This window comes from Pelophylax lessonae (genome assembly GCF_965119305.1).
Source record: "Pelophylax lessonae genome assembly, chromosome: 1".
Classification (NCBI taxonomy): domain Eukaryota; kingdom Metazoa; phylum Chordata; class Amphibia; order Anura; family Ranidae; genus Pelophylax; species Pelophylax lessonae.
Window position 1 is genome coordinate 35,587,867 of NC_138768.1, and position 20,838 is coordinate 35,608,704.

A 20,838-nucleotide genomic window follows, 5' to 3' on the forward strand; every position below is an offset into this window, starting at 1 on the left:
AACTACAGTGCAAAAACAGTGTACTGTCCCCCTAAAATAGCGCTGCGGTATGTGCAGCCCACCGCTACTGTCACAGCTATGAAGACCCCCAAGGAGAGAAGAAACTGAGCCAGAAGCAATATACAGAGGGAGATTGAGAGAGATAACCTGCAGAGCCCGCAGAGCGTTGCTACCAGTGTCCTTGCTGCTGATGGAAAAAGGAAGTGCTGCTGGAGAGGGCTGGGCTATATGCCAGACCCCTGGCAAAATGGCTGCCCCATAGGGATGCATTGGAGGCTACGCCAAAATGGCAGCCGACATGCGGCCGAACCGATCGTTCCACCGCCCACAAAATGGCGGCGGATGGCGCCAAAATTACATGCATGATCTCCCCAGAGGAGCTATACATGTGTGCCCACAGTAAAGATGGCGGACCGCGCGAAAATACACCGCTGCGGTCGCCGCCCAAGCACAAACGTCTGCACCCCCAACATGCACCTAAGGTGACACAGGGACAGGGACCCCCAAGGCAACATACAGATCTGCACAAGCGAACCCCGCAGGGATCGCACAGGGAGTCACACAGGCACAGACACAGACACGGGGAACATACAGCAACACAGACTGTCACCCCAAACCGAGGCCCCACACAGAAGTACTTACCTGTACCAGATGGCGTGGGGAGCCTCTATGCACGGAAAAACCTCTGTCCTCATCTGACGGAGTGCCGTGAGCCAGGGACATGACGCTGCAGCACCGCAGACTAGTCCCTGTGAGGTAGCCACCTCACGGCTGCATCCCTGCAGCGAACAGGGATGGGTCGTTCATAATGCCAGGGCGAACCATAGCTGAACGCTCGATGGCGGGCTGGGGGTCCATCTGACCCTTTTGCCCTGGAGAACCAGGGCGGCCAGTCCGAATCCCAGCACCGCATGATCCATCTTCATCCGAAGAGAAGACTAACACTAGAAGCTGACAAAATAAACAGCTAGTAAAGTAAGAGAAAAAAACTGACATTTTCAAAGAAAATCAAATAAAAGATTAGGAAGGCTGAGACTGAAGCCCCAGCACAAGGTAAGCCTGATAAGCCTGACTATCCCTGACGCTAGGCAGATTAAAACTGAGTTGGGAGTGGTGATGCAGGGGGGGGGGGTATTGACCGGATGGGACAGCCCCCATGGGTGTGTATATGCTAATGCTTTTTGTCTTTGGACTAAGTCTATATGCCTAGCTATTCCTACGGATAGGAAGACAATACCCAACAGTGATGACTTAGAGGAGGCGGCGACTGTCGGAGGACGCAAGAGAAAAAAGGATTTACTACAATTTTTTTTCCTTTTTTTAAACCAGAATTTAGTGTCACTTTAGTTCCCACAAACCGTAGGAAAGTATCCTCAACACTAAATTTCAAAAAAAAAAAATATATATTTTTTTTGTACTTTTGCTGGTGGATAGCTGTACCTTTCTCCCATACATCCCAAAAACAAAAACCCCTTAAATAATATCCCAACACGATTTCTTACCTCATAAATATTCGGGTGCCACATCTTCGTCAGGAAGCGGAAGGTCGGAGGGGAATACGGGTAATCTATTGGAAACTTTATGTGAGCCTGAAAAAAAAAAATTTATAAAAATAAATATAAAAAAATTTCCATTATTCCACAGATACAACTATAAAAAAAGGCTGATCCAAATGAAACTTGCAGTGCCGCTCTAAGCGGAGATAGATCTCCCCGCCAGGAGCAGGGATAGCAGTTGGTGTCAGTGTCCTCAGAGGTGTAAAAGCGTTACTAAAGAAAAAAGGGTGCCACTCACAAACCTGGTGCATTAGTACGTAGATGAACGTGGTCTAAGCCAGCATTGCACCACCCACGTCCCGGTGAGCAGGGCGAAACATGTTGGGGGTGACTGGAACGACTGGCTGAGGCCACATATTAATGACCTGGTTTGGTGAGCGGCGCCTTTTCTTTTTTATATAAAGAAAAGTTCTACACATCACTTGTGTTCTCCCGATGTAAGTGAGCGACCATGAAAGCAGAACAATTTGGAGGTCAAAGATTTACTGCATGGGTGCTCAACCTGTGGCCCTCCAGCCGTTACAGAACTGCAAGTCACATCATGCCTCTGCCTTTGGGAGTCATGCTTGTAACGGTCAGCGGCTTGCAATGCCTCGTGGAACTTGTAGTTTTGAAACCGGTGGAGGGCCACAGGCTGAGCACCCATGATTACTGGGTTGTAGGGGGTCTCCAAACTAACAGATGCATAAAAAAGTCAGACGCTTATGTTGGAAGAGCACCAATCCTCCCTCTGCTGCTATGTGGCCTAATAAAGTCAGATCGGTAGAGACCCTGGAGGACCTGGTTTTGGGCAGGAGAGAATCGTATAGCAAGACCTGGTCACTCTGGAATCGATTCATATTCTCTGATGACGCAAAGGTCCTCCTAGATGGGTAGTTTATTAGTGGAGAAGGCCTCCTCTCCCCCACTTTTACTCTACCAATTATCCACAACTGATGGAACTCCATTTTTTGTCCAGCCCACAGGACTAATAACTTACTTACCCCTCCCTATTAAGAGGTTTTTTTTTCCTCTCTCTCCTCCCTTCTTCCCTTCCTACCTCACAACACCTCACTAGGAATTGTTGGGATACCTCAAAATAATTCTCATGCACCGGTTATAGTCCAGTTTGTGCCATGTTTATTTTTGCTGATACCAACCACTGCGACAATCATGTCTATGCACAATTATATCTGACGTTTTTTGTACACATATGCTTGAATGTTATATCTCTAAACGCAAACTTTGTACGAATACATTTGAATGTATCTTTAATGCTGCATTCATAAAGAATTTGGGAAAGAAAGAAAAAAAAAAAAAAAACACACAATACAACCCCTTCCTGACATGGCTACAAATCACACCAACCAAAGTACTGTATTCCGATCAGTCCCAAATGGACATCCAGTTTCCAAACACTTGTAAGCAAACATCTAAAAAACAGGGTTATGCAACTTTTGTCCAGCCCTTTAATAGGAAATGTTTTTGTTCCATTCGTATTACGCCACCCCATCTTCTCTGACTGCGATTCTGCTCTATGCAGCTTGGGAAATGCCATGTACACAGATTGCTTGGGTAAATTATAGGCCTCAGTGGATAAAGCCCCAGAAACGGTCCAGACGAGGGTTGGCTGAACAAAAAAAGTAAGCAAAGCAGTGGTTTAAAAATCAAAATTAAAGTGCCCAGGAAAAGCAAAAAACAAGAGCGGTCACCAACAGCCCTTCTTTGCCACCAATAGATGTCACCAGACTGCAGAGTTCAACGATGGCCAGTGTCATAACCCACTTCTTCTGAGCCCAGGCAGTTTTCAATTCACAGCTTTTTTTTTTTTTTTTTTTATAAAAATACATGTACAAGATGGTTTGTGAATTGGGAAGATACACTAACTGCAGAAAACCCTGGGATTCATATACCAGGTGTGAAACTGCCAATGCATAGCGAGAGGGGGGTTATAGCATGAAGACTAGACCCTAGAGTCCAAAAAACAAACCATAAACATTTTTTTTTTTTTAAGGCTCCGTTCACATCTAGTCGTTTTGGGGCATTTTTGGGGAGTTTTTCTGCTCTAGGATCAGCTCTCAAAACATCCAACAAGACAAATCCTATTCATTTCAATGGCCCCAGTTCACATCTGAACGTTTTGACGCCGTGAGCAAAACGCCCAACGCTCAAAAAAGTACATGGGCAGATTACAGGCGTTTTACATTGGTATCTATTCAATCAAAAAACGCCTGCACAAAAAACGCCTGTAAATAGCGGTAAAATCGCGGTTAAAAATCGCTGTAAAAAATCACGCAAAAACGCTACGCTCAGGTGTGAGTCCCCGTTCACACTAAGGCGACCTGTGAGGCGACCTGGTCGCCTTCCATAGGGAAGCTGCGGATCCGTTCTAATAGGAGCGTCACAAGTCGCTCCGCCTTAGAAAAAGGGTCCGGAGCTTCTTTGGGGCGACCCGGAGGCGACCGCCATAGACTTCAATGTTATGAAGTCCGTGGCGGCCGCTCCGAGGTCGCGATGCGCTGCTCGCACCGCGACCTCGGAGGTCGCCACCCCAAGTCGGATCGCCCCTATGTGAACGGGGCCTGAATGTAGCCTAAACACACAAATCAAACACCAAACAAAAAAAAAAACCAAAACAAAAAACACCAAAAAAAACAAAAACCAAACAAAAAAAAAAAAAACAAAAACCGAACACCAAACAAAAAAAACAAACCGAACACCGTATGGGCGTCAGACAGGCATCAACGAGCTTTAGTATAAGGTGGTTTACAAGTGTTTGAACGCTCCATAAATGCCCTATGTGCAGTTTCGGCACATTTGATGAGCGTTAAAGCTGCTCCACAATTGACCGAAATAAAACTAATTTTAGCGCACCGCAACCGCACTGAAACCGCGCCCCAAATGCCTGCCAGAGTTTTTGCAAAGAGTTACCATAGACTTGCATGGGAGGTGTTGAAAGGCTTCAAAGGCCTCCTGACTCGACATGACTTTTCATTTTAAAGCGAAGCAATGCCAACGTCTGATGTGCTGTCTATTGTATCATGGACACAGGCTAAGGGGGGGGGGGGGGGGGGCCTCCCAAATGCCTGCTTTCAATGCCAGTGTAAACTCAGCCTAGCACAACCCCCCCCCAAAAAAAAGAAAAACCAGACAAACATTCAAGTTATAGTGTGAACCAGTGACCGCGTCTCCAACCACTCACAGGCCAGTCCTGTCATCGCCATCATGGCTTTTGCCCAAGTCTTGCATCAGGACATTCAACAGCCAAGCAGAATAAAGGATGTCAACATATCCAGCAAAAGGTACGTAAACAAAAGTAGGAGAGGCAGTGAATGCGTTAAAGGAGGCCTGAGTAGGCAGAACATGGAGTGGTTGCAGGCTGTAGACGCTCCAGTGCTGGGCAACCCGCCAGGCTATTTATTCCTGCAGCCTTGTCAGCACATGGCTAACCGAGACCCAGTGTACAAGGCCAGAGTCAATGGCACAGAGAGAGCTGGAGCCACAGGAGTATCACGATATACAGCAACCCAAAAACCCAATAAAAAATATAACCAAAGCAAATACGCATTTGTCAAAGTGTTCTGGAAAGAATGTTTTTTTATTCTTATTTTTTTACACAGTACAAGCAAAATAAGTTACCTCTAATGATTATCCAAAGTCTGGATTGCTGCCGTTATTGTAAGATTCCTGATGTCAGATAGTACAGACACTTCTTCGGGCACTGCGGCAGAGAGCTCCGATTTTCGTACAATGAAGGGATCCGCTCATTCACCCTCTTTCCTCTCCCCTTGTTCATTCACAGAACACCTTGTACTATCAACAGAACAGCCACAGCACCAGAAGAACAGCACTGTCTGTAGTATCAGTGAGTCTAGGACAGTAAACAGCAATAATAATGCTCATTAGTGGTGACTCACTTCACTTGTGCGGTGTACCAACAAATAAAAAAAAAAAAAAATTTGTTAAGGGAAGCTCAGTCTTATTTTAAACATGTTGAACCTGTATTAGGTCCCAGTAACTAACTACATTTGTTGCAGTAATGTGTGCCAAACGCGGGATCCAATGCCTGAAGAAAAATTCCAGGCTGGTCCCACATACTGAGGTCCGGGTATGGTCCCTAAAGTGGAAACTGAGGGATAACTATCCATAAACTGGGCAGTAAGCAGTCAGCTCTTGACAGAAGTGTCTTAAAAAAAAAAAGGGGGGGGGGGGGGGCTATAAAAAAAAAAAAAAAACAAAACAAACACTTTTCTAAGGGGGAAGAGTGGTTTATCACCTGAGGACACTAGCCCACTGGGGTCTCAGAATGGGCAGGGCTATATGAACGGGCCTCTTGGGGCATCCTGTGCAAAGTTTTTGCCAGCGTCCAATAGAGCTGAACGATTCTGGATAAAATAAGAATCAATTTTTTTTTTCACGCAGAATAAAGATCCTGATTCTTGGCGCAACATCATCTTTTACATTACACAAAAAAATTGGGCTAACTTTACTGTTTAGTATTTTTAAAATTCATTAAAGTGTATTTTTTTCCCAAAAAACTGCGATTGAAAGACTTCGGCACAAATACAGTGAGACAAAATATTGCCAACAATCGCCATTTTATTCTCTAGGGTCTCTGCTAAAAAAAAAAATGTATATAATGTTTGGAGATTTTAAGTAATTTTCTAGCAAACAATTACTGATATTAACTTGTAAGCAACAAGTGTCAGAAAAAGGCTTAAGCCTAGTACACACGCAACGATTATCGGCCGACCAGTCATCCATCTTTTGTCCAGAGTGGTGTTTTGTTGGTTGGAATGTGCTGTAGACTGCACACAAATTTTCTCACCCGACAAAATTCTACTTCAGAAGTGATGTCATGTGTTGGTTTGCTTTCTTTGTGTTCTTTCTTCTCTGAGCATGCCCAGTCTTGCTCATAAGATTTTTCCCTGACGAAATCTGTACTGACTGCACGAAAATTGGTCATGTTTTGACAGCAGACAAAAATTTTATAGTCTGCACACCAGATTTTTGGCCGAAAAAAATCTGGAGTCGGTTGTCGGAAGCATCATACTAACAAGCTAAAAATCGGCAGATCGGTCGTCGGACGAAAATTCCCTGCCGATTTTCGACGCGTGTGTACGAGGCTTTAGTCTTTAAAGCAGGGTTTTGCGTTTGTTAGAAGTCAGCAGCTACAAAAAGGTGTAGCTGCTGACTTCTAACACACACTCACCTGTCCCACGGTCCAGCGGCGTGGCCTTCGGGGGGATCCGGGGAGGGGGGGGGGCGCCGGCATCTCTAGTGTGGGCATCCAGCAGTGACAGCTTTTAGCCTAGTGTTTACCGAAACTATACTCCCACAAAAGCTTATGGTTTAAAAACACTAACAGCCAATAGCTGCGCTTTTTTAGCGTTTAAGCTTTTATCAGAGCGTTTATACAGCTGAAAAACTCCTCTTAAAACCAACTAGTTTTTTTTTTTTTTTTCCCCTAGCTAGAAAATGCCCCTGCCAAAATAACGGCTGCTAGCAGCCTGTGTGTGCATGGACACACAGGAGAACATGCTGGGGAGTTTACTGGCTGCAGAAAAAAAAAAAAAGCCTGAAGCCACAAACAGCCGCTGTAAAAACGTCCCGTGTGCATGAGGTCTAATAATTAGTCTACTAAAATTAGGGTGTGCTGTAAATTGCTTTCAGCATTGCTCCTGTTTTCTTGCTGGAGGCTGCCATTTTGCTGAAGCCCAGAGCCCCTGAGCAGCAGTAAATCAAAAAGCTGAACTAAACCCATTGATTTAAGGCTCCATGTACACGGGACGTTGTAGGAGCAGTTGGGCGTTTTTTCAGAAGCCCCTGAACGCAGCTCCATGTTATCTTATCTGTCCATGTACACATGGTCGTTTACAGTCATTTGCAGGCATTTGAGTTCAGGGACGTTTTTTTTGTAAAGCAATTATTTGCGTTCAAACGTGTTTCCCGGCGTTTCAAACGCAACCGAACGCGATGACCCTCGTTTAGCACTTGTGTTTTCCATTTTAAAGGGGAATTATTTTTTTGACCTCTAAGAACGGTTCTAAACGCAAACGCCGGCTAAACGCGGGTGCAAACGCGACCTAACGGACGTTTTAAACATCTTAAAAATTCTAGCATTCAAAAGGGACTTTTAACAACGTCCCGTGTACATGGAGCCTAACGGTTTCAAAAAGATACATTCCCGGAATGCCGAGATTGCCAACTTACATTTGCTTGTGTCCTCAACCAAACTGTCAATCAAATGGCTGGTGCCATCACTAATCACATGTGCAGTACCATGGCAGGCGCAGATCAAACAGAAGCAGCTTCCATGGCTGTATAAGGATAGGGTTGTTTAATTCCGCTTAAGTTGATTGCAAAGCCTCATGTTTTTTTTCTTCAAACAAGTTATACTTGCCTCTTCCGTGCAGTTGGTTTTGCCCAGAGTGGACTGGATTCTCCTTTTATCAGGTCCATCCCTGTTGAGTGCCCCCACAGCAAGCAGCTTGCTATGTGGGCACTCCAGTCACAGCTCCGTGTCCATTTAGACAAGGAGCCACGACCGGTCGGACCCCCTCTCTCTGATTGGCTGGCTGACTTTGACAGCAGCAGGAGCCAATCACACTGCTGTCTTAGCCAATGAGAAGGGGAGTCCCGGGCAGCTGAGACACTCCTGCAACATCACTGGATAGCGATGGGCTCAGGTAAGTATTAGGGTGGCTGCTGCACACAGAAGTCTTATTTTATCTTAATGCAAAAGGGTTTGTAACCCTAAGTTATGCCCTGCTGCCAGCCCCTCACTTTCAAGCTCCCATCCTGCACTGTATAATTGTTTATAAGAAACTAAGCATCCAAATACCTTTTTGTGAAGTATCTGCTGGCCAGTCATGCGACTCCCAGCCGCTCTGCTACTACTATCCAGGCTACAGCAAGAGGAGCGGAACTCTCCCTCCGTCAGCCAGGAGTCATGTGACTGCCGAGCTGGCTGCTCGTTGTAGCCCTGGATTGTAGTATTACAGTGGCCGGGAATGGCTTCACAAAAAGGTAATTAGAAGTATTGTTTCTTTCAAACACTTATACAGTGCAAGATGGGAGCTTAAAAGAGGGGCCGGCAGTGAAATTTTACTTTATTAACAGCAGCAAGGAGGGGTAGGGAGGAGATCAGCAGGCTCCTGAGCTGACAGGCGGGAGGGTGGAGAGCAGAAAGGAGACATGCAGGCAGACCACGGTAGTCAAGGCTCAGGAGCCATGATTACTGTGGTCAGCACACACAGGGGGACACCGGAAGTGGCAGGATCAGCCAAGTTTTTTTACAGTTTCCAGAGGGGCAGGTTAGACAGAACAAGCCTTGTGCAGGCGGTTTACCCTGCTATAAGGAAACCGGATCCCTTTTTTTTTTTTTTTAGGGTAACAAACACTAAGATAAAAATTACCTTCTACCTTTATGGACTGTCAGTGACTTTAAGGGTGTCCGCAGATCAGCCTCTACAAACTGAGCGGTGCCTAAAAATGGAGAGCAACTGAGCATGTGCAGAGCAGGGTGAGTATTACTGGATTTTATACAGTATAGACACGGTTTTACATAGCTATACCTGCAAAAGGGGACAGTCTGAAGTGATCCAGCAGGACTCAATTTTAGGACTAAAGTTCCACTCTAAAAACTCATGCACATTGGACATTTTTACAGCGGCTGTTTTTGGCGTCAGATATTTTTTTCTGCAGCCAATAAACTCCCCAGCATGTTATCCTATGTCTCCATGCACACTCAGGCTGTTATCAGCAGTTTTTGGCATGGGCAGTTTGACTGTAAAAGAAAAAAACAAAAACAAAAAACAAGTGGGTTTTAAGTGGCGTTTTTCAGCTGTAAAAACGCTCCAACGCCAAAAAACGCTGCTAACTGGCGTATGACGTTTTTGATTCCATTGCTTTTTTTAAGCCTGGGTTGTGTTTGGAGGTGTCGTCGATGGAACACAGCCTGGGGGTCACACTGGTGCATGCTGAACACCGCATGTGATTTGCACCAAAAACACGCCGCATTCCTGTGCACATCACATGTGATGATTGTGTGATGCGATTTGAGCCATATATTTTGTATGGCTCAAATTGCATCACATTTGTACCAAAATGTTGTAGAACCCTTCTCCTACACAACTAAATCGCGCTGCATGGGTGTGAACACCCATGTGATGTGATTCTGGCAAGCGCACTGCATTTTGCAATCTGTTTTGGGATATCATTCATGGAACATGAAGCCCCCGTTGATATTGTGCCAATTTGGCATGCGATTTGTCATGTCAAATCACATGTCAAACGAGAGCCTTTTGCCGGCACCGGTTCACACTAGAGGGCGGGTTTGAAACGTGCACAATTTCAAACTTGCATGTCAGTGCGACTTCGGGGGGCGATTTGACAGACATCTGTACGGGTTCATGCACAGTCGTCTATTGAAATCGCCCTGAAGTCACCAAAGGTAGTGCAGAAGTCAGGGTTGCACCAATTCGGACAGTGACGTTTCCGGCAATAAGCTCATGATTTGACATGTCAAATCTGCCCGATGTGAACGGGGGCTTAATGTTCCATGAACACCATCGCGAAGCAGATTGCAAAATGCAGCAGTGCGCTTGAAAAAAATCGCATGGGTTTTCACACCCATCCTATGCTATTTTGATACGGGGGGGGGGGGGGGGTGGAGGGTCCACACTTGCAACAAAATGTCCCAAAATGGACCCTTTTTTACCGCACCCAAATCTGATCACATGGGTGTAAACAGAACATCCATGCGATGCAATTCTCTGGCAAGCATTGCATTGTGGGAAAGTGGGAGTAACTAAAATTGCAGGGGTGATTTTTAGCTAAAAAAAAAAAAACGCTGAAAAAATGCCAATGCAAAAAGGCTGAAAACTCACTACAAAGCTACTGGCGTTTTTATAACAGTCAGTGTGCATGAAGCCTAATGCACATTTAAAATATTTTACTGTATACCAATTGAGGTTAAAACAATTGTGTCAGCGCTCCCGCTTACATGAGATAACTGTGCAGTGGATCCAAGGACTTAAGAGGCACCATCTGCTGACAGGAATGCTTGCAAACAAAGGCCAGAGCTTGCAGGGCTGACAGCAATTATAAGGCCATTATTAGGCAGATAAGCAAACCGCTGATAGAAGTATCTAGCAGAACAGACGGCTCCACACACACAGCTATGCCCTAGAGCTCTGCGGACTCCAGTGATACACTTAGAGCTGCCTAAAATTGGTGGGAGTTAAACCGGTCACTGATACAGAAGGGCGGTCAGGCCTGAAGGCTACATTAGAAGTCTTCTCACAGAAGGGCGGTCAGGCCTGAAGGCTACATTAGAAGTCTTCTCACAGAAGGGCGGTCAGGCCTGAAGGCTACATTAGAAGTCTTCTCAATGTGAGCCTCCATTGTTCAAGCCCAGTACACCCCGAGAACAAAAAGACGAACAATCGTCTGGTTTTCCCTCAAGGTTTCACAGTGCTTCAAAACCGATGATGGTACCAATTGTACGAAAATTCTCGGACAAAGGCTTTTTTTGAGGTTTATGGTTTTTGATCATGCAAAGTCTATCGTATCTTTTTTTTCGTATAAAAACAGTACACGTTAATGAAAATCATTAGGTCTGTTCACGTAGGAGCCAATCAGCTGTGATGCAGTGCTCACGTGATAACGAGAAACATGGTGATTGGTGAGCAGAGAAGTGACAGATGAACTTGGTCCATACGTGCTCAACCTGTGAACCTCCAGCTGCAAGTCCCATCATGTCTTCTTTTGAGAGTCAGCCTTGCAATGCCTCATGGGAATTGCAGTTTCGCAACAGCTGGGGGGGGGGCCCCATAGGTTGAGCACCCATGCTAAAGTCACAATGGAACATACATCAGGAATAATGTGAGCAACAATCTGTACAAAGGCATTCAGTAAGGAGTAAGAGGCAAAAAGACCACTAAAGCCTCGTACACACGCAACGATTATCGGCCGACCGTCGTCCGTCTTTTGTCCAGAGTGGCGTTTTGTTGGTTGGAATGCGCCTAGACTGCACACGAATTTTCTCGCCCAACAAAATTCTACTTCAGAAGTGATGTCATGTGTTGGTTTGCTTTCTTTGTGTTCTTTCTTCTCTGAGCATGCCCAGACTTGCTCATTAGATTTTTCCCTGTCGAAATCTGTACTGACTGCACGAAAATCGGACGTGTTTTGACGGCGGACAAAAATTTTATAGCCTGCACACCGACTTTTCGGCCGAAAAAATCTGGAGTCGATTGTCGGAAGCATCATACTAACAAGCCGAAAATCGGCAGATCGGTCGGACGAAAATTCCCTGCCAAATTTTGACGCGTGTGTACGAGGCTTAAGGCTGAGATTTGATCCTTGATGGCATGTGAGGCCAAATGTGGATCAAGACCAAACTGGAGAAGAAAAAAAAAAAGCATAATTTGCCCCATGGAGTACTTCCTGAAATTTAATTTCCTTACCTCATACCAGGCAGTGAACACCTTCCAACTGCAATCGTAGACCCTGTCAGAATTTTACTTTCTAACTTTTAAGGGCAAATGGCCAAATCCAAAAAGCCTCTTTTCCTCAGGACCTGAGCTTCAAAACAGCCAAAACCTTAAGTCATCAACTGAGAAGCAGGATGTTAGACCGGCATCTGACAGAAGATCAAGGAGGACCCACTTGGAATCTGCCAGGAGTTCGACTATATCCAAATGCCAAGTCCTCCTGGACCAGTTCAATGCAATGAAGCACTGGGATGCCCACCATCTCCATCCTACAGAGCAGGTGAAGGAGCATTAGAGGGGAAAGGTTAAACTGATCCTACAACGTCAAAGCATTTACCACAAAAAGGCCCAAGAAGCCCCAGTCTGGGAAACAAAACTATCCAGTTTACTGGGGAGCCTGGCAACAGGAGGTCTATGTCTGGTGTCCCTCACCTGCGTAAGAAAGTTTGAAACACAGCCAAGGTGCAGAGACCATTCTCCACCTTGTAGTTTCACAACAGCTGGAGGGCCACAGGTTGAGCGCCCATGCCTTAGTCGGTTACCTCTTTCAATGTCCAGTTATAGGTTGGGGGGGGGAGGAGAAGAGGACAAGACCTAACCAAATCAGGGTCTTCTGCCCTGACAGACAAGACAGAGTTGAATAAATCTCAGAACTGAATGGACAAATACAAATCCTTTGGCAGGTAAGCCTTTCCCTTTTATAAAGTTCATTCGTGTAACGGAGATGTGTATTCATGTGTTAAACACAGAGGACAATGAACAGGGAGAGAAAATTTAATTAAAATAATAAGACAGAATCTCAGCTGACAACAGTTTTGCAAATGGAGGGGCAAGAATGATCTTAAGGTCTATACATAAAAAGTGAGAGGAGAATAAAAATATGAATCGAAGTATGGAGGAAAAGCATAAAGCCATCTGCTGCAAACGAGGAGAATTCTGCCTCCACCAAATCCTCTGCACATCGGAGGATGGCTCAACGCTGCTGCTGCTGAATAACTCCGATCATCGCAGTAATCATTAGCAATGGGAGCCTGGCGACCTTCATTTATTGCCAATTACGGGAAAATCACTTTTTAAGTTCTGTTCATTGAGAGGCTCAGAAGGGGGTTAATCAAGAATCCAGGCGTAGTTTGTGCCACTAAATCACCACCGAGGGGATAAACCGGATTCTACAAGGACTTGCACTGAGAATAGGAAACTGCACAAAAGGACAATCTGTGAGCCTTGATTCAAATGAACCCTCCAAGTGTCCAGTGAAAGAGCAGTTTAATGGTCCAGTTATAATAAAATCCTCTCCCTGTTAGGTTTTGAAACCCAAAAGAAAACAAACCAGCTGCTCCCCACCATGCAGTTGAATGGTCAGGCATCCAAACGTTTAGGGCAATGGGAGTCCATGGAAGGCCTACCCTACAGAGTCCATGGAAGCCATGCCGTGCCTGTAGCCACCCTACAGAGTCCATGGAAGCCATGCCTGTAGCCACCCTACAGAGTCCATGGAAGCCATGCCGTGCCTGTAGCCACCCTACAGAGTCCATGGAAGCCATGCCGTGCCTGTAGCCACCCTACAGAGTCCATGGAAGCCATGCCGTGCCTGTAGCCACCCTACAGAGTCCATGGAAGCCATGCCGTGCCTGTAGCCACCCTACAGAGTCCATGGAAGCCATGCCGTGCCTGTAGCCACCCTACAGAGTCCATGGAAGCCATGCCGTGCCTGTAGCCACCCTACAGAGTCCATGGAAGCAGTGCAATGCCTGTACCCACCCTACTGAGTCCACGGAAGCCTATTTGGTCTATGAGAATAGAATCTTTTTATGTGTGAATAACACTCTCATAAAATTGATGGGTATTTCAAAAAGGTATCCACCAAAAAAAAAAAAAAAAAAGTGGCTGTGGTTTATTTTGGTTAAATTGTGTGGCTAGTCAAGCTTTTTTATTTTTCCTAAATTCATGAAAGTACCTCCACGCTTGTCCCAAAAAAGTTGGTGAGCCCCTAACACCCCGCCTTCCCCTACTTAGACAGGATGACTGTTGCAAGCCTGCTCCCAGCACTGCACGCATGATGGCTCAGACTTGCTCGAATCCTATGCATGTGTGCGCCCCCCCCCCCCCCCCAACCCCCAGAGAGCAATACGGAGCACGAGATTCAAATCTGCCAGTGCCCTCATAACTTGCGGTGCTGGTAAAACAGAAGGTAAGGGGGAAAATCGGAGAATGTTTGGGACAGGCTTGAGAGAGCCCAATTACGGCCTAGGTATGCTATTGAAAAGAAACCTAATTTATTAAACCCAAGCTGTATTTAATATTTCAGGGATGCTGGAGTACATGGGCAATTTATTGCAAAGGGTAACTTGCCCTTTAAATTTTTAGTCAGGTGGAAAAAAAAAAAAAAAAAAAAAATGAGTAGAGTTTGAAATGTTAGACCTAAGAAACAAACATTTTGGTGGGAAAGGACATGAGCACCCATTTATGGCCCCCCTTCATGACCTAAACTGCCTCTACATCACCCCCCCCCACAATGCAGGCATATTTCAATCCAGACGCTGCAGCCTCTGGCGTTTTATCCTCTGTTCCGAAAGTCTGTACTGGCCACACCTAAACAGCAACTCCCAAAAAATTTGTCTGGGGCAATCTTCCAAGGCTCTCCGGCCTAGGGGCATATGCCCATAGAAGACATTGCGGATCTATTGTGCAGGCACCGCACAGAAGACTTTCATAGCAGGAACAGTGGCAGCAACTACCATCAGATCAAAGAGGAGCGAGGAGAGGAGTAGAGCAGGGGGTAGCCCTTCGAGGCGCAGACGAGTAGAGCAGGGGGTAGCCCTTCGAGGCGCAGACGAGTAGAGCAGGGGGTAGCCCTTCGAGGCGCAGACGAGTAGAGCAGGGGGTAGCCCTTCGAGTCAAAGACGAGTAGAGCAGGGGGTAGCCCTTCGAGGCGCAGACGAGTAGAGCAGGGGGTAGCCCTTCGAGGCGCAGACGAGTAGAGCAGGGGGTAGCCCTTCGAGGCGCAGACGAGTAGAGCAGGGGGTAGCCCTTCGAGGCGCAGACGAGTAGCCCTTCGAGGCGCAGACGAGTAGAGCAGGGGGTAGCCCTTCGAGGCAAAGACGAGTAGAGCAGGGGGTAGCCCTTCGAGGCAAAGACGAGTAGAGCAGGGGGTAGCCCTTCGAGGCAAAGACGAGTAGAGCAGGGGGTAGCCCTTCGAGGCAAAGACGAGTAGAGCAGGGGGTAGCCCTTCGAGGCAAAGACGAGTAGAGCAGGGGGTAGCCCTTCGAGGCAAAGACGAGTAGAGCAGGGGGTAGCCCTTCGAGGCGCAGACGAGTAGAGCAGGGGGTAGCCCTTCGAGGCGCAGACGAGTAGAGCAGGGGGTAGCCCTTCGAGGCAAAGACGAGTAGAGCAGGGGGTAGCCCTTCGAGGCAAAGACGAGTAGAGCAGGGGGTAGCCCTTCGAGGCAAAGACGAGTAGAGCAGGGGGTAGCCCTTCGAGGCAAAGACGAGTAGAGCAGGGGGTAGCCCTTCGAGGCAAAGACGAGTAGAGCAGGGGGTAGCCCTTCGAGGCAAAGACGAGTAGAGCAGGGGGTAGCCCTTCGAGGCAAAGACGAGTAGAGCAGGGGGTAGCCCTTCGAGGCGCAGACGAGTAGAGCAGGGGGTAGCCCTTCGAGGCGCAGACGAGTAGAGCAGGGGGTAGCCCTTCGAGGCGCAGACGAGTAGAGCAGGGGGTAGCCCTTCGAGGCGCAGACGAGTAGAGCAGGGGGTAGCCCTTCGAGGCGCAGACGAGTAGAGCAGGGGGTAGCCCTTCGAGGCGCAGACGAGTAGAGCAGGGGGTAGCCCTTCGAGGCGCAGACGAGTAGAGCAGGGGGTAGCCCTTCGAGGCGCAGACGAGTAGCCCTTCGAGGCAAAGACGAGTAGAGCAGGGGGTAGCCCTTCGAGGCAAAGACGAGTAGAGCAGGGGGTAGCCCTTCGAGGCAAAGACGAGTAGAGCAGGGGGTAGCCCTTCGAGGCAAAGACGAGTAGAGCAGGGGGTAGCCCTTCGAGGCAAAGACGAGTAGAGCAGGGGGTAGCCCTTCGAGGCAAAGACGAGTAGAGCAGGGGGTAGCCCTTCGAGGCAAAGACGAGTAGAGCAGGGGGTAGCCCTTCGAGGCAAAGACGAGTAGAGCAGGGGGTAGCCCTTCGAGGCAAAGACGAGTAGAGCAGGGGGTAGCCCTTCGAGGCAAAGACGAGTAAAGCAGGGGGTAGCCCTTCGAGGCAAAGACGAGTAAAGCAGGGGGTAGCCCTTCGAGGCAAAGACGAGTAAAGCAGGGGGTAGCCCTTCGAGGCAAAGACGAGTAGAGCAGGGGGTAGCCCTTCGAGGCAAAGACGAGTAGAGCAGGGGGTAGCCCTTCGAGGCAAAGACGAGTAGAGCAGGGGGTAGCCCTTCGAGGCAAAGACGAGTAGAGCAGGGGGTAGCCCTTCGAGGCAAAGACGAGTAGAGCAGGGGGTAGCCCTTCGAGGCAAAGACGAGTAGAGCAGGGGGTAGCCCTTCGAGGCAAAGACGAGTAGAGCAGGGGGTAGCCCTTCGAGGCAAAGACGAGTAGAGCAGGGGGTAGCCCTTCGAGGCGCAGACGAGTAGAGCAGGGGGTAGCCCTTCGAGGCAAAGACGAGTAGAGCAGGGGGTAGCCCTTCGAGGCAAAGACGAGTAGAGCAGGGGGTAGCCCTTCGAGGCAAAGACGAGTAGAGCAGGGGGTAGCCCTTCGAGGCAAAGACGAGTAGAGCAGGGGGTAGCCCTTCGAGGCAAAGACGAGTAGAGCAGGGGGTAGCCCTTCGAGGCAAAGACGAGTAGAGCAGGGGGTAGCCCTTCCGAGGCGCAGACGAGTAGAGCAGGGGGTAGCCCTTCGAGGCGCAGACGAGTAGAGCAGGGGGTAGCCCTTCGAGGCGCAGACGAGTAGAGCAGGGGGTAGCCCTTCGAGGCGCAGACGAGTAGAGCAGGGGGTAGCCCTTCGAGGCGCAGACGAGTAGAGCAGGGGGTAGCCCTTCGAGGCGCAGACGAGTAGAGCAGGGGGTAGCCCTTCGAGGCGCAGACGAGTAGCCCTTCGAGGCGCAGACGAGTAGAGCAGGGGGTAGCCCTTCGAGGCAAAGACGAGTAGAGCAGGGGGTAGCCCTTCGAGGCAAAGACGAGTAGAGCAGGGGGTAGCCCTTCGAGGCAAAGACGAGTAGAGCAGGGGGTAGCCCTTCGAGGCAAAGACGAGTAGAGCAGGGGGTAGCCCTTCGAGGCAAAGACGAGTAGAGCAGGGGGTAGCCCTTCGAGGCAAAGACGAGTAGAGCAGGGGGTAGCCCTTCGAGGCAAAGACGAGTAAAGCAGGGGGTAGCCCTTCGAGGCAAAGACGAGTAGAGCAGGGGGTAGCCCTTCGAGGCAAAGACGAGTAGAGCAGGGGGTAGCCCTTCGAGGCAAAGAAGAGTAGAGCAGGGGGTAGCCCTTCGAGGCAAAGACGAGTAGAGCAGGGGGTAGCCCTTCGAGGCAAAGACGAGTAGAGCAGGGGGTAGCCCTTCGAGGCAAAGACGAGTAGAGCAGGGGGTAGCCCTTCGAGGCAAAGACGAGTAGAGCAGGGGGTAGCCCTTCGAGGCAAAGACGAGTAGAGCAGGGGTAGCCCTTCGAGGCACAGAAGAGTAGAGCAGGGGTAGCCCTTCGAGGAGCAGAAGAGTAGAGCAGGGGTAGCCCTTCGAGGCGCAGAAGAGTAGAGCAGGGGTAGCCCTTCGAGGCGCAGAAGAGTAGAGCAGGGGCAGCCCTTCGAGGCGCAGAAGAGTAGAGCAGGGGTAGCCCTTCGAGGCGCAGAAGAGTAGAGCAGGGGTAGCCCTTCGAGGCGCAGAAGAGTAGAGCAGGGGTAGCCCTTCGAGGCGCAGAGGAGTAGAGCAGGGGTAGCCCTTCGAGGCGCAGAGGAGTAGAGCAGGGGTAGCCCTTCGAGGCGCAGAGGAGAGGCGTAGGGGTAGCCCTTCGAGGCGCAGAGGAGTAGGATAGTCCTGGGAGGCAGAAGAGGAAAGTGGGGTATTTTTTTTAGGTCAAGAAAGGTGGACACAAAGGATAAGTGTACTTTCTCATTTTACGACTCGACTGCATATACAATATTCTGAGGCTTGCACCACATTTGGGAAGTACCTGCCCTGTGCGTCATGTATAAACAGCACACCGTATTTTTTCAGAGGAACAAAGACTGCAAACATGTCCTTCTATAATCAGTCAGCCTCCTCGTTTTTCATGAACAGTCACTCCTTGAAATTATCTCACGGCAGAACAGGGATGGTCAAAGCATGAACTCAGCAGAAACAGTTTCTACCTAACAAAAATCACTATGAAACATGGCGAGTGGTGACAGTGACTGGGTATGGCAGCGGAGGCCTCACACGACCTTTACAATCAACAGAAAATCCAACAAATGAAGCCTTCTACAAAACATTCCTCGGGAGTTGAACAGTCACATTTCTGTCACACATGGTGAATAAGCTAAACGTATACCGAGAACACCAACTGTGCAAGTGTCCTCATGTCTCCCGTTCAGATAAAACCTCCTATTTGAAGCAAACCCTCACAGCTTTCTAAGTAACCAAACGTTCGACTTACGGTATCATTTCATTCTGTATAAATTTAAGGGATCTGTTTTAAGTTTAAAATATTAAGTTTAAAAACTATGCATTGTTACATGAGTGCGGCTTCATATTTTCACTATAGTATATCTTTTGCCTATTTTCTGTCTAACGGTCATCTGCTAACCCTAATTGACCGAGATGAGCCAATTTTACCTAAATGGGGTATCTATTTCCTACCGGACTCCGTAGAACTGAGAAGATAGAACAGTGAAGTCCCACCGCTGTGGAGTCTGCAAAGGTGGCTACAAAAGTTTAAATGTCATCTGATGTGCAATCAAAATGGTATCTTCTCTGACCAATTTGGATGCAATCATTCGAAGTCCCATCAGCCAGGGCGGAAAATTGATAGATTTGCATTGATTAGCAGCACTGCAATACTTTGCTCTTATTTTATTCAAATTATGAGCATCAACGTTGGAAATAGAAATACGTTCGATAACTTGCAACTGTAAACTGCGTTCCTAAAGGGACACTAAAATTTACTAATAAACTGCGAGCAGGCAGACATGCTATACATCTCTTCTGCAACGAACACTTGCTTGCAGTTTTCTACTAAATGCAAATGGAGCATAAGCTGAAAAAAACTCAGTGAGAGATATGTAGGCCCTTCTCATATAGGAAAGTGGTCCGCAAACTGCGGCCCAGGGGCCAGATGTGGCCCTTTGCTTTAATCTGGCCCTTGGGGGGCACCATTTCATTCATTCACAGACTCCAACGATCGGGAGCGGCGCCTCTCCGGGACACCAGCTATGGGGCGCTGCGGCGCCTCTCCGGGACACCAGCTATGGGGCGCGGCGGCGCCTCTCCGGGACACCATCTATGGGGCGCGGCGGCGCCTCTCCGGGACACCAGCTATGGGGCGCCTCTCCGGGACACCAGCTATGGGGCGCGGCGGCGCCTCTCCGGGACACCAGCTATGGGGCGCGGCGGCGCCTCTCCGGGACACCAGCTATGGGGCGCGGCGGCGCCTCTCCGGGACACCAGCTATGGGGCGCGGCTTACTCCCATTGACGCCAGGACATTTTCTACTTCAGAAGGCCATGGTCCACAGCCCCCCTAAGGTCTGAAAGGCAGAAGGTTTTCTTTATCTTTATGCATTCTATGTATGAAAGTAAAAACCTTCTGCGTGCAGCAACCCCCCCTAATACTTACCCAACACCCCTCTCAATCCAGCGAAGTCCACGAGAGCCTCTCCTGGGACTCGCACTCTTGATTGGCTATTAGCAACAGTGGGAGCCATTGGCTCCCACTGCAGGCAATAACAGCCAGTAAGCCAATTAGGAGACAGGGGGTGGGGCCGAACCACAGCTGTGTGTGAATCGACAAGAGCATCAGCTGGGGTGCCACCATGGCAAGCTGCTTGCTGTGGGGCACCCAACCGGAAAGAAGGAGGAGCCAGGAGCGCTGGTGTGGGACCTGAGAAGAGGAGGATCTGGGCTGCTCTGTGCAAAACCATTACACAGAGCAGATAAGTATAATATGTTTATTTTATTTAAAAAAAAAAAAAAATTAAAGCTTTACAATCACTTGGACAGTAAACTGGCCCTTTGTTTACAAAGGTTGGAGACCCCAGGTATAGGAGGAGATGGTAGGGTCCCAATAGGAAAAAGGGACAGAGTGCATGCAGATGAACTCTGGGGCAACACAAATGCAGAGGAATCCAGCGAGGGAATGAGGTACATCACAATGCATGGATGGTTCACATCTGTTGGGATGAACTGCATTGCATATATCATATTGAATGGCTTACAGCAGGGATCTACAAATTACGGCCCTCCAGCTGTTAATGCAACTACATGTCCCATGAGGCATTGTAAAACTCTGACATTCACAGACATGGATAGGCATGATGGGAATTGTAGTTCCTGAACTGGAGGCCCATAGTTTGGAGACCCCTGGCTTACAGGAAGGTGCAGGTTCAGGTACATCTGCTGCTTCTATGTAAAATCATTTGCCATTATTTTTTCAAACACACAATGTGATTGAAATCTGTATTTTTAAAAAAACATGACCCCCCTCTCACATTCTCAGATATTTTTAGCTTCTCTAACACCCAAGTGACACCCACCCCTAGAACTCTTCACTCCTGACACCACTCCAATTCCCACTCACCAGTCTTCAGGGAAGACTCTCCCAACTAAAGTCTTACTTTTGCTTTCTGTGCCAAGTGAATATAAAAATTGAAGTAACTCC

General features: G+C 48.3%; 1 protein-coding gene across 1 annotated transcript in view; it reads right to left on the reverse strand.

Annotated features, from left to right (window-relative positions):
• Window positions 1–20,838, reverse strand: part of UBE2R2 (ubiquitin conjugating enzyme E2 R2) — a 76,649-nt gene that overhangs the window by 21,861 nt on the left and 33,950 nt on the right. Inside the window, exon 2 of the mRNA XM_082253370.1 lies at window positions 1,503–1,589. Within this exon, the coding sequence (XP_082109496.1) occupies window positions 1,503–1,589 (87 nt within the window). The remainder of the gene's footprint in view (window positions 1–1,502; window positions 1,590–20,838) is intronic.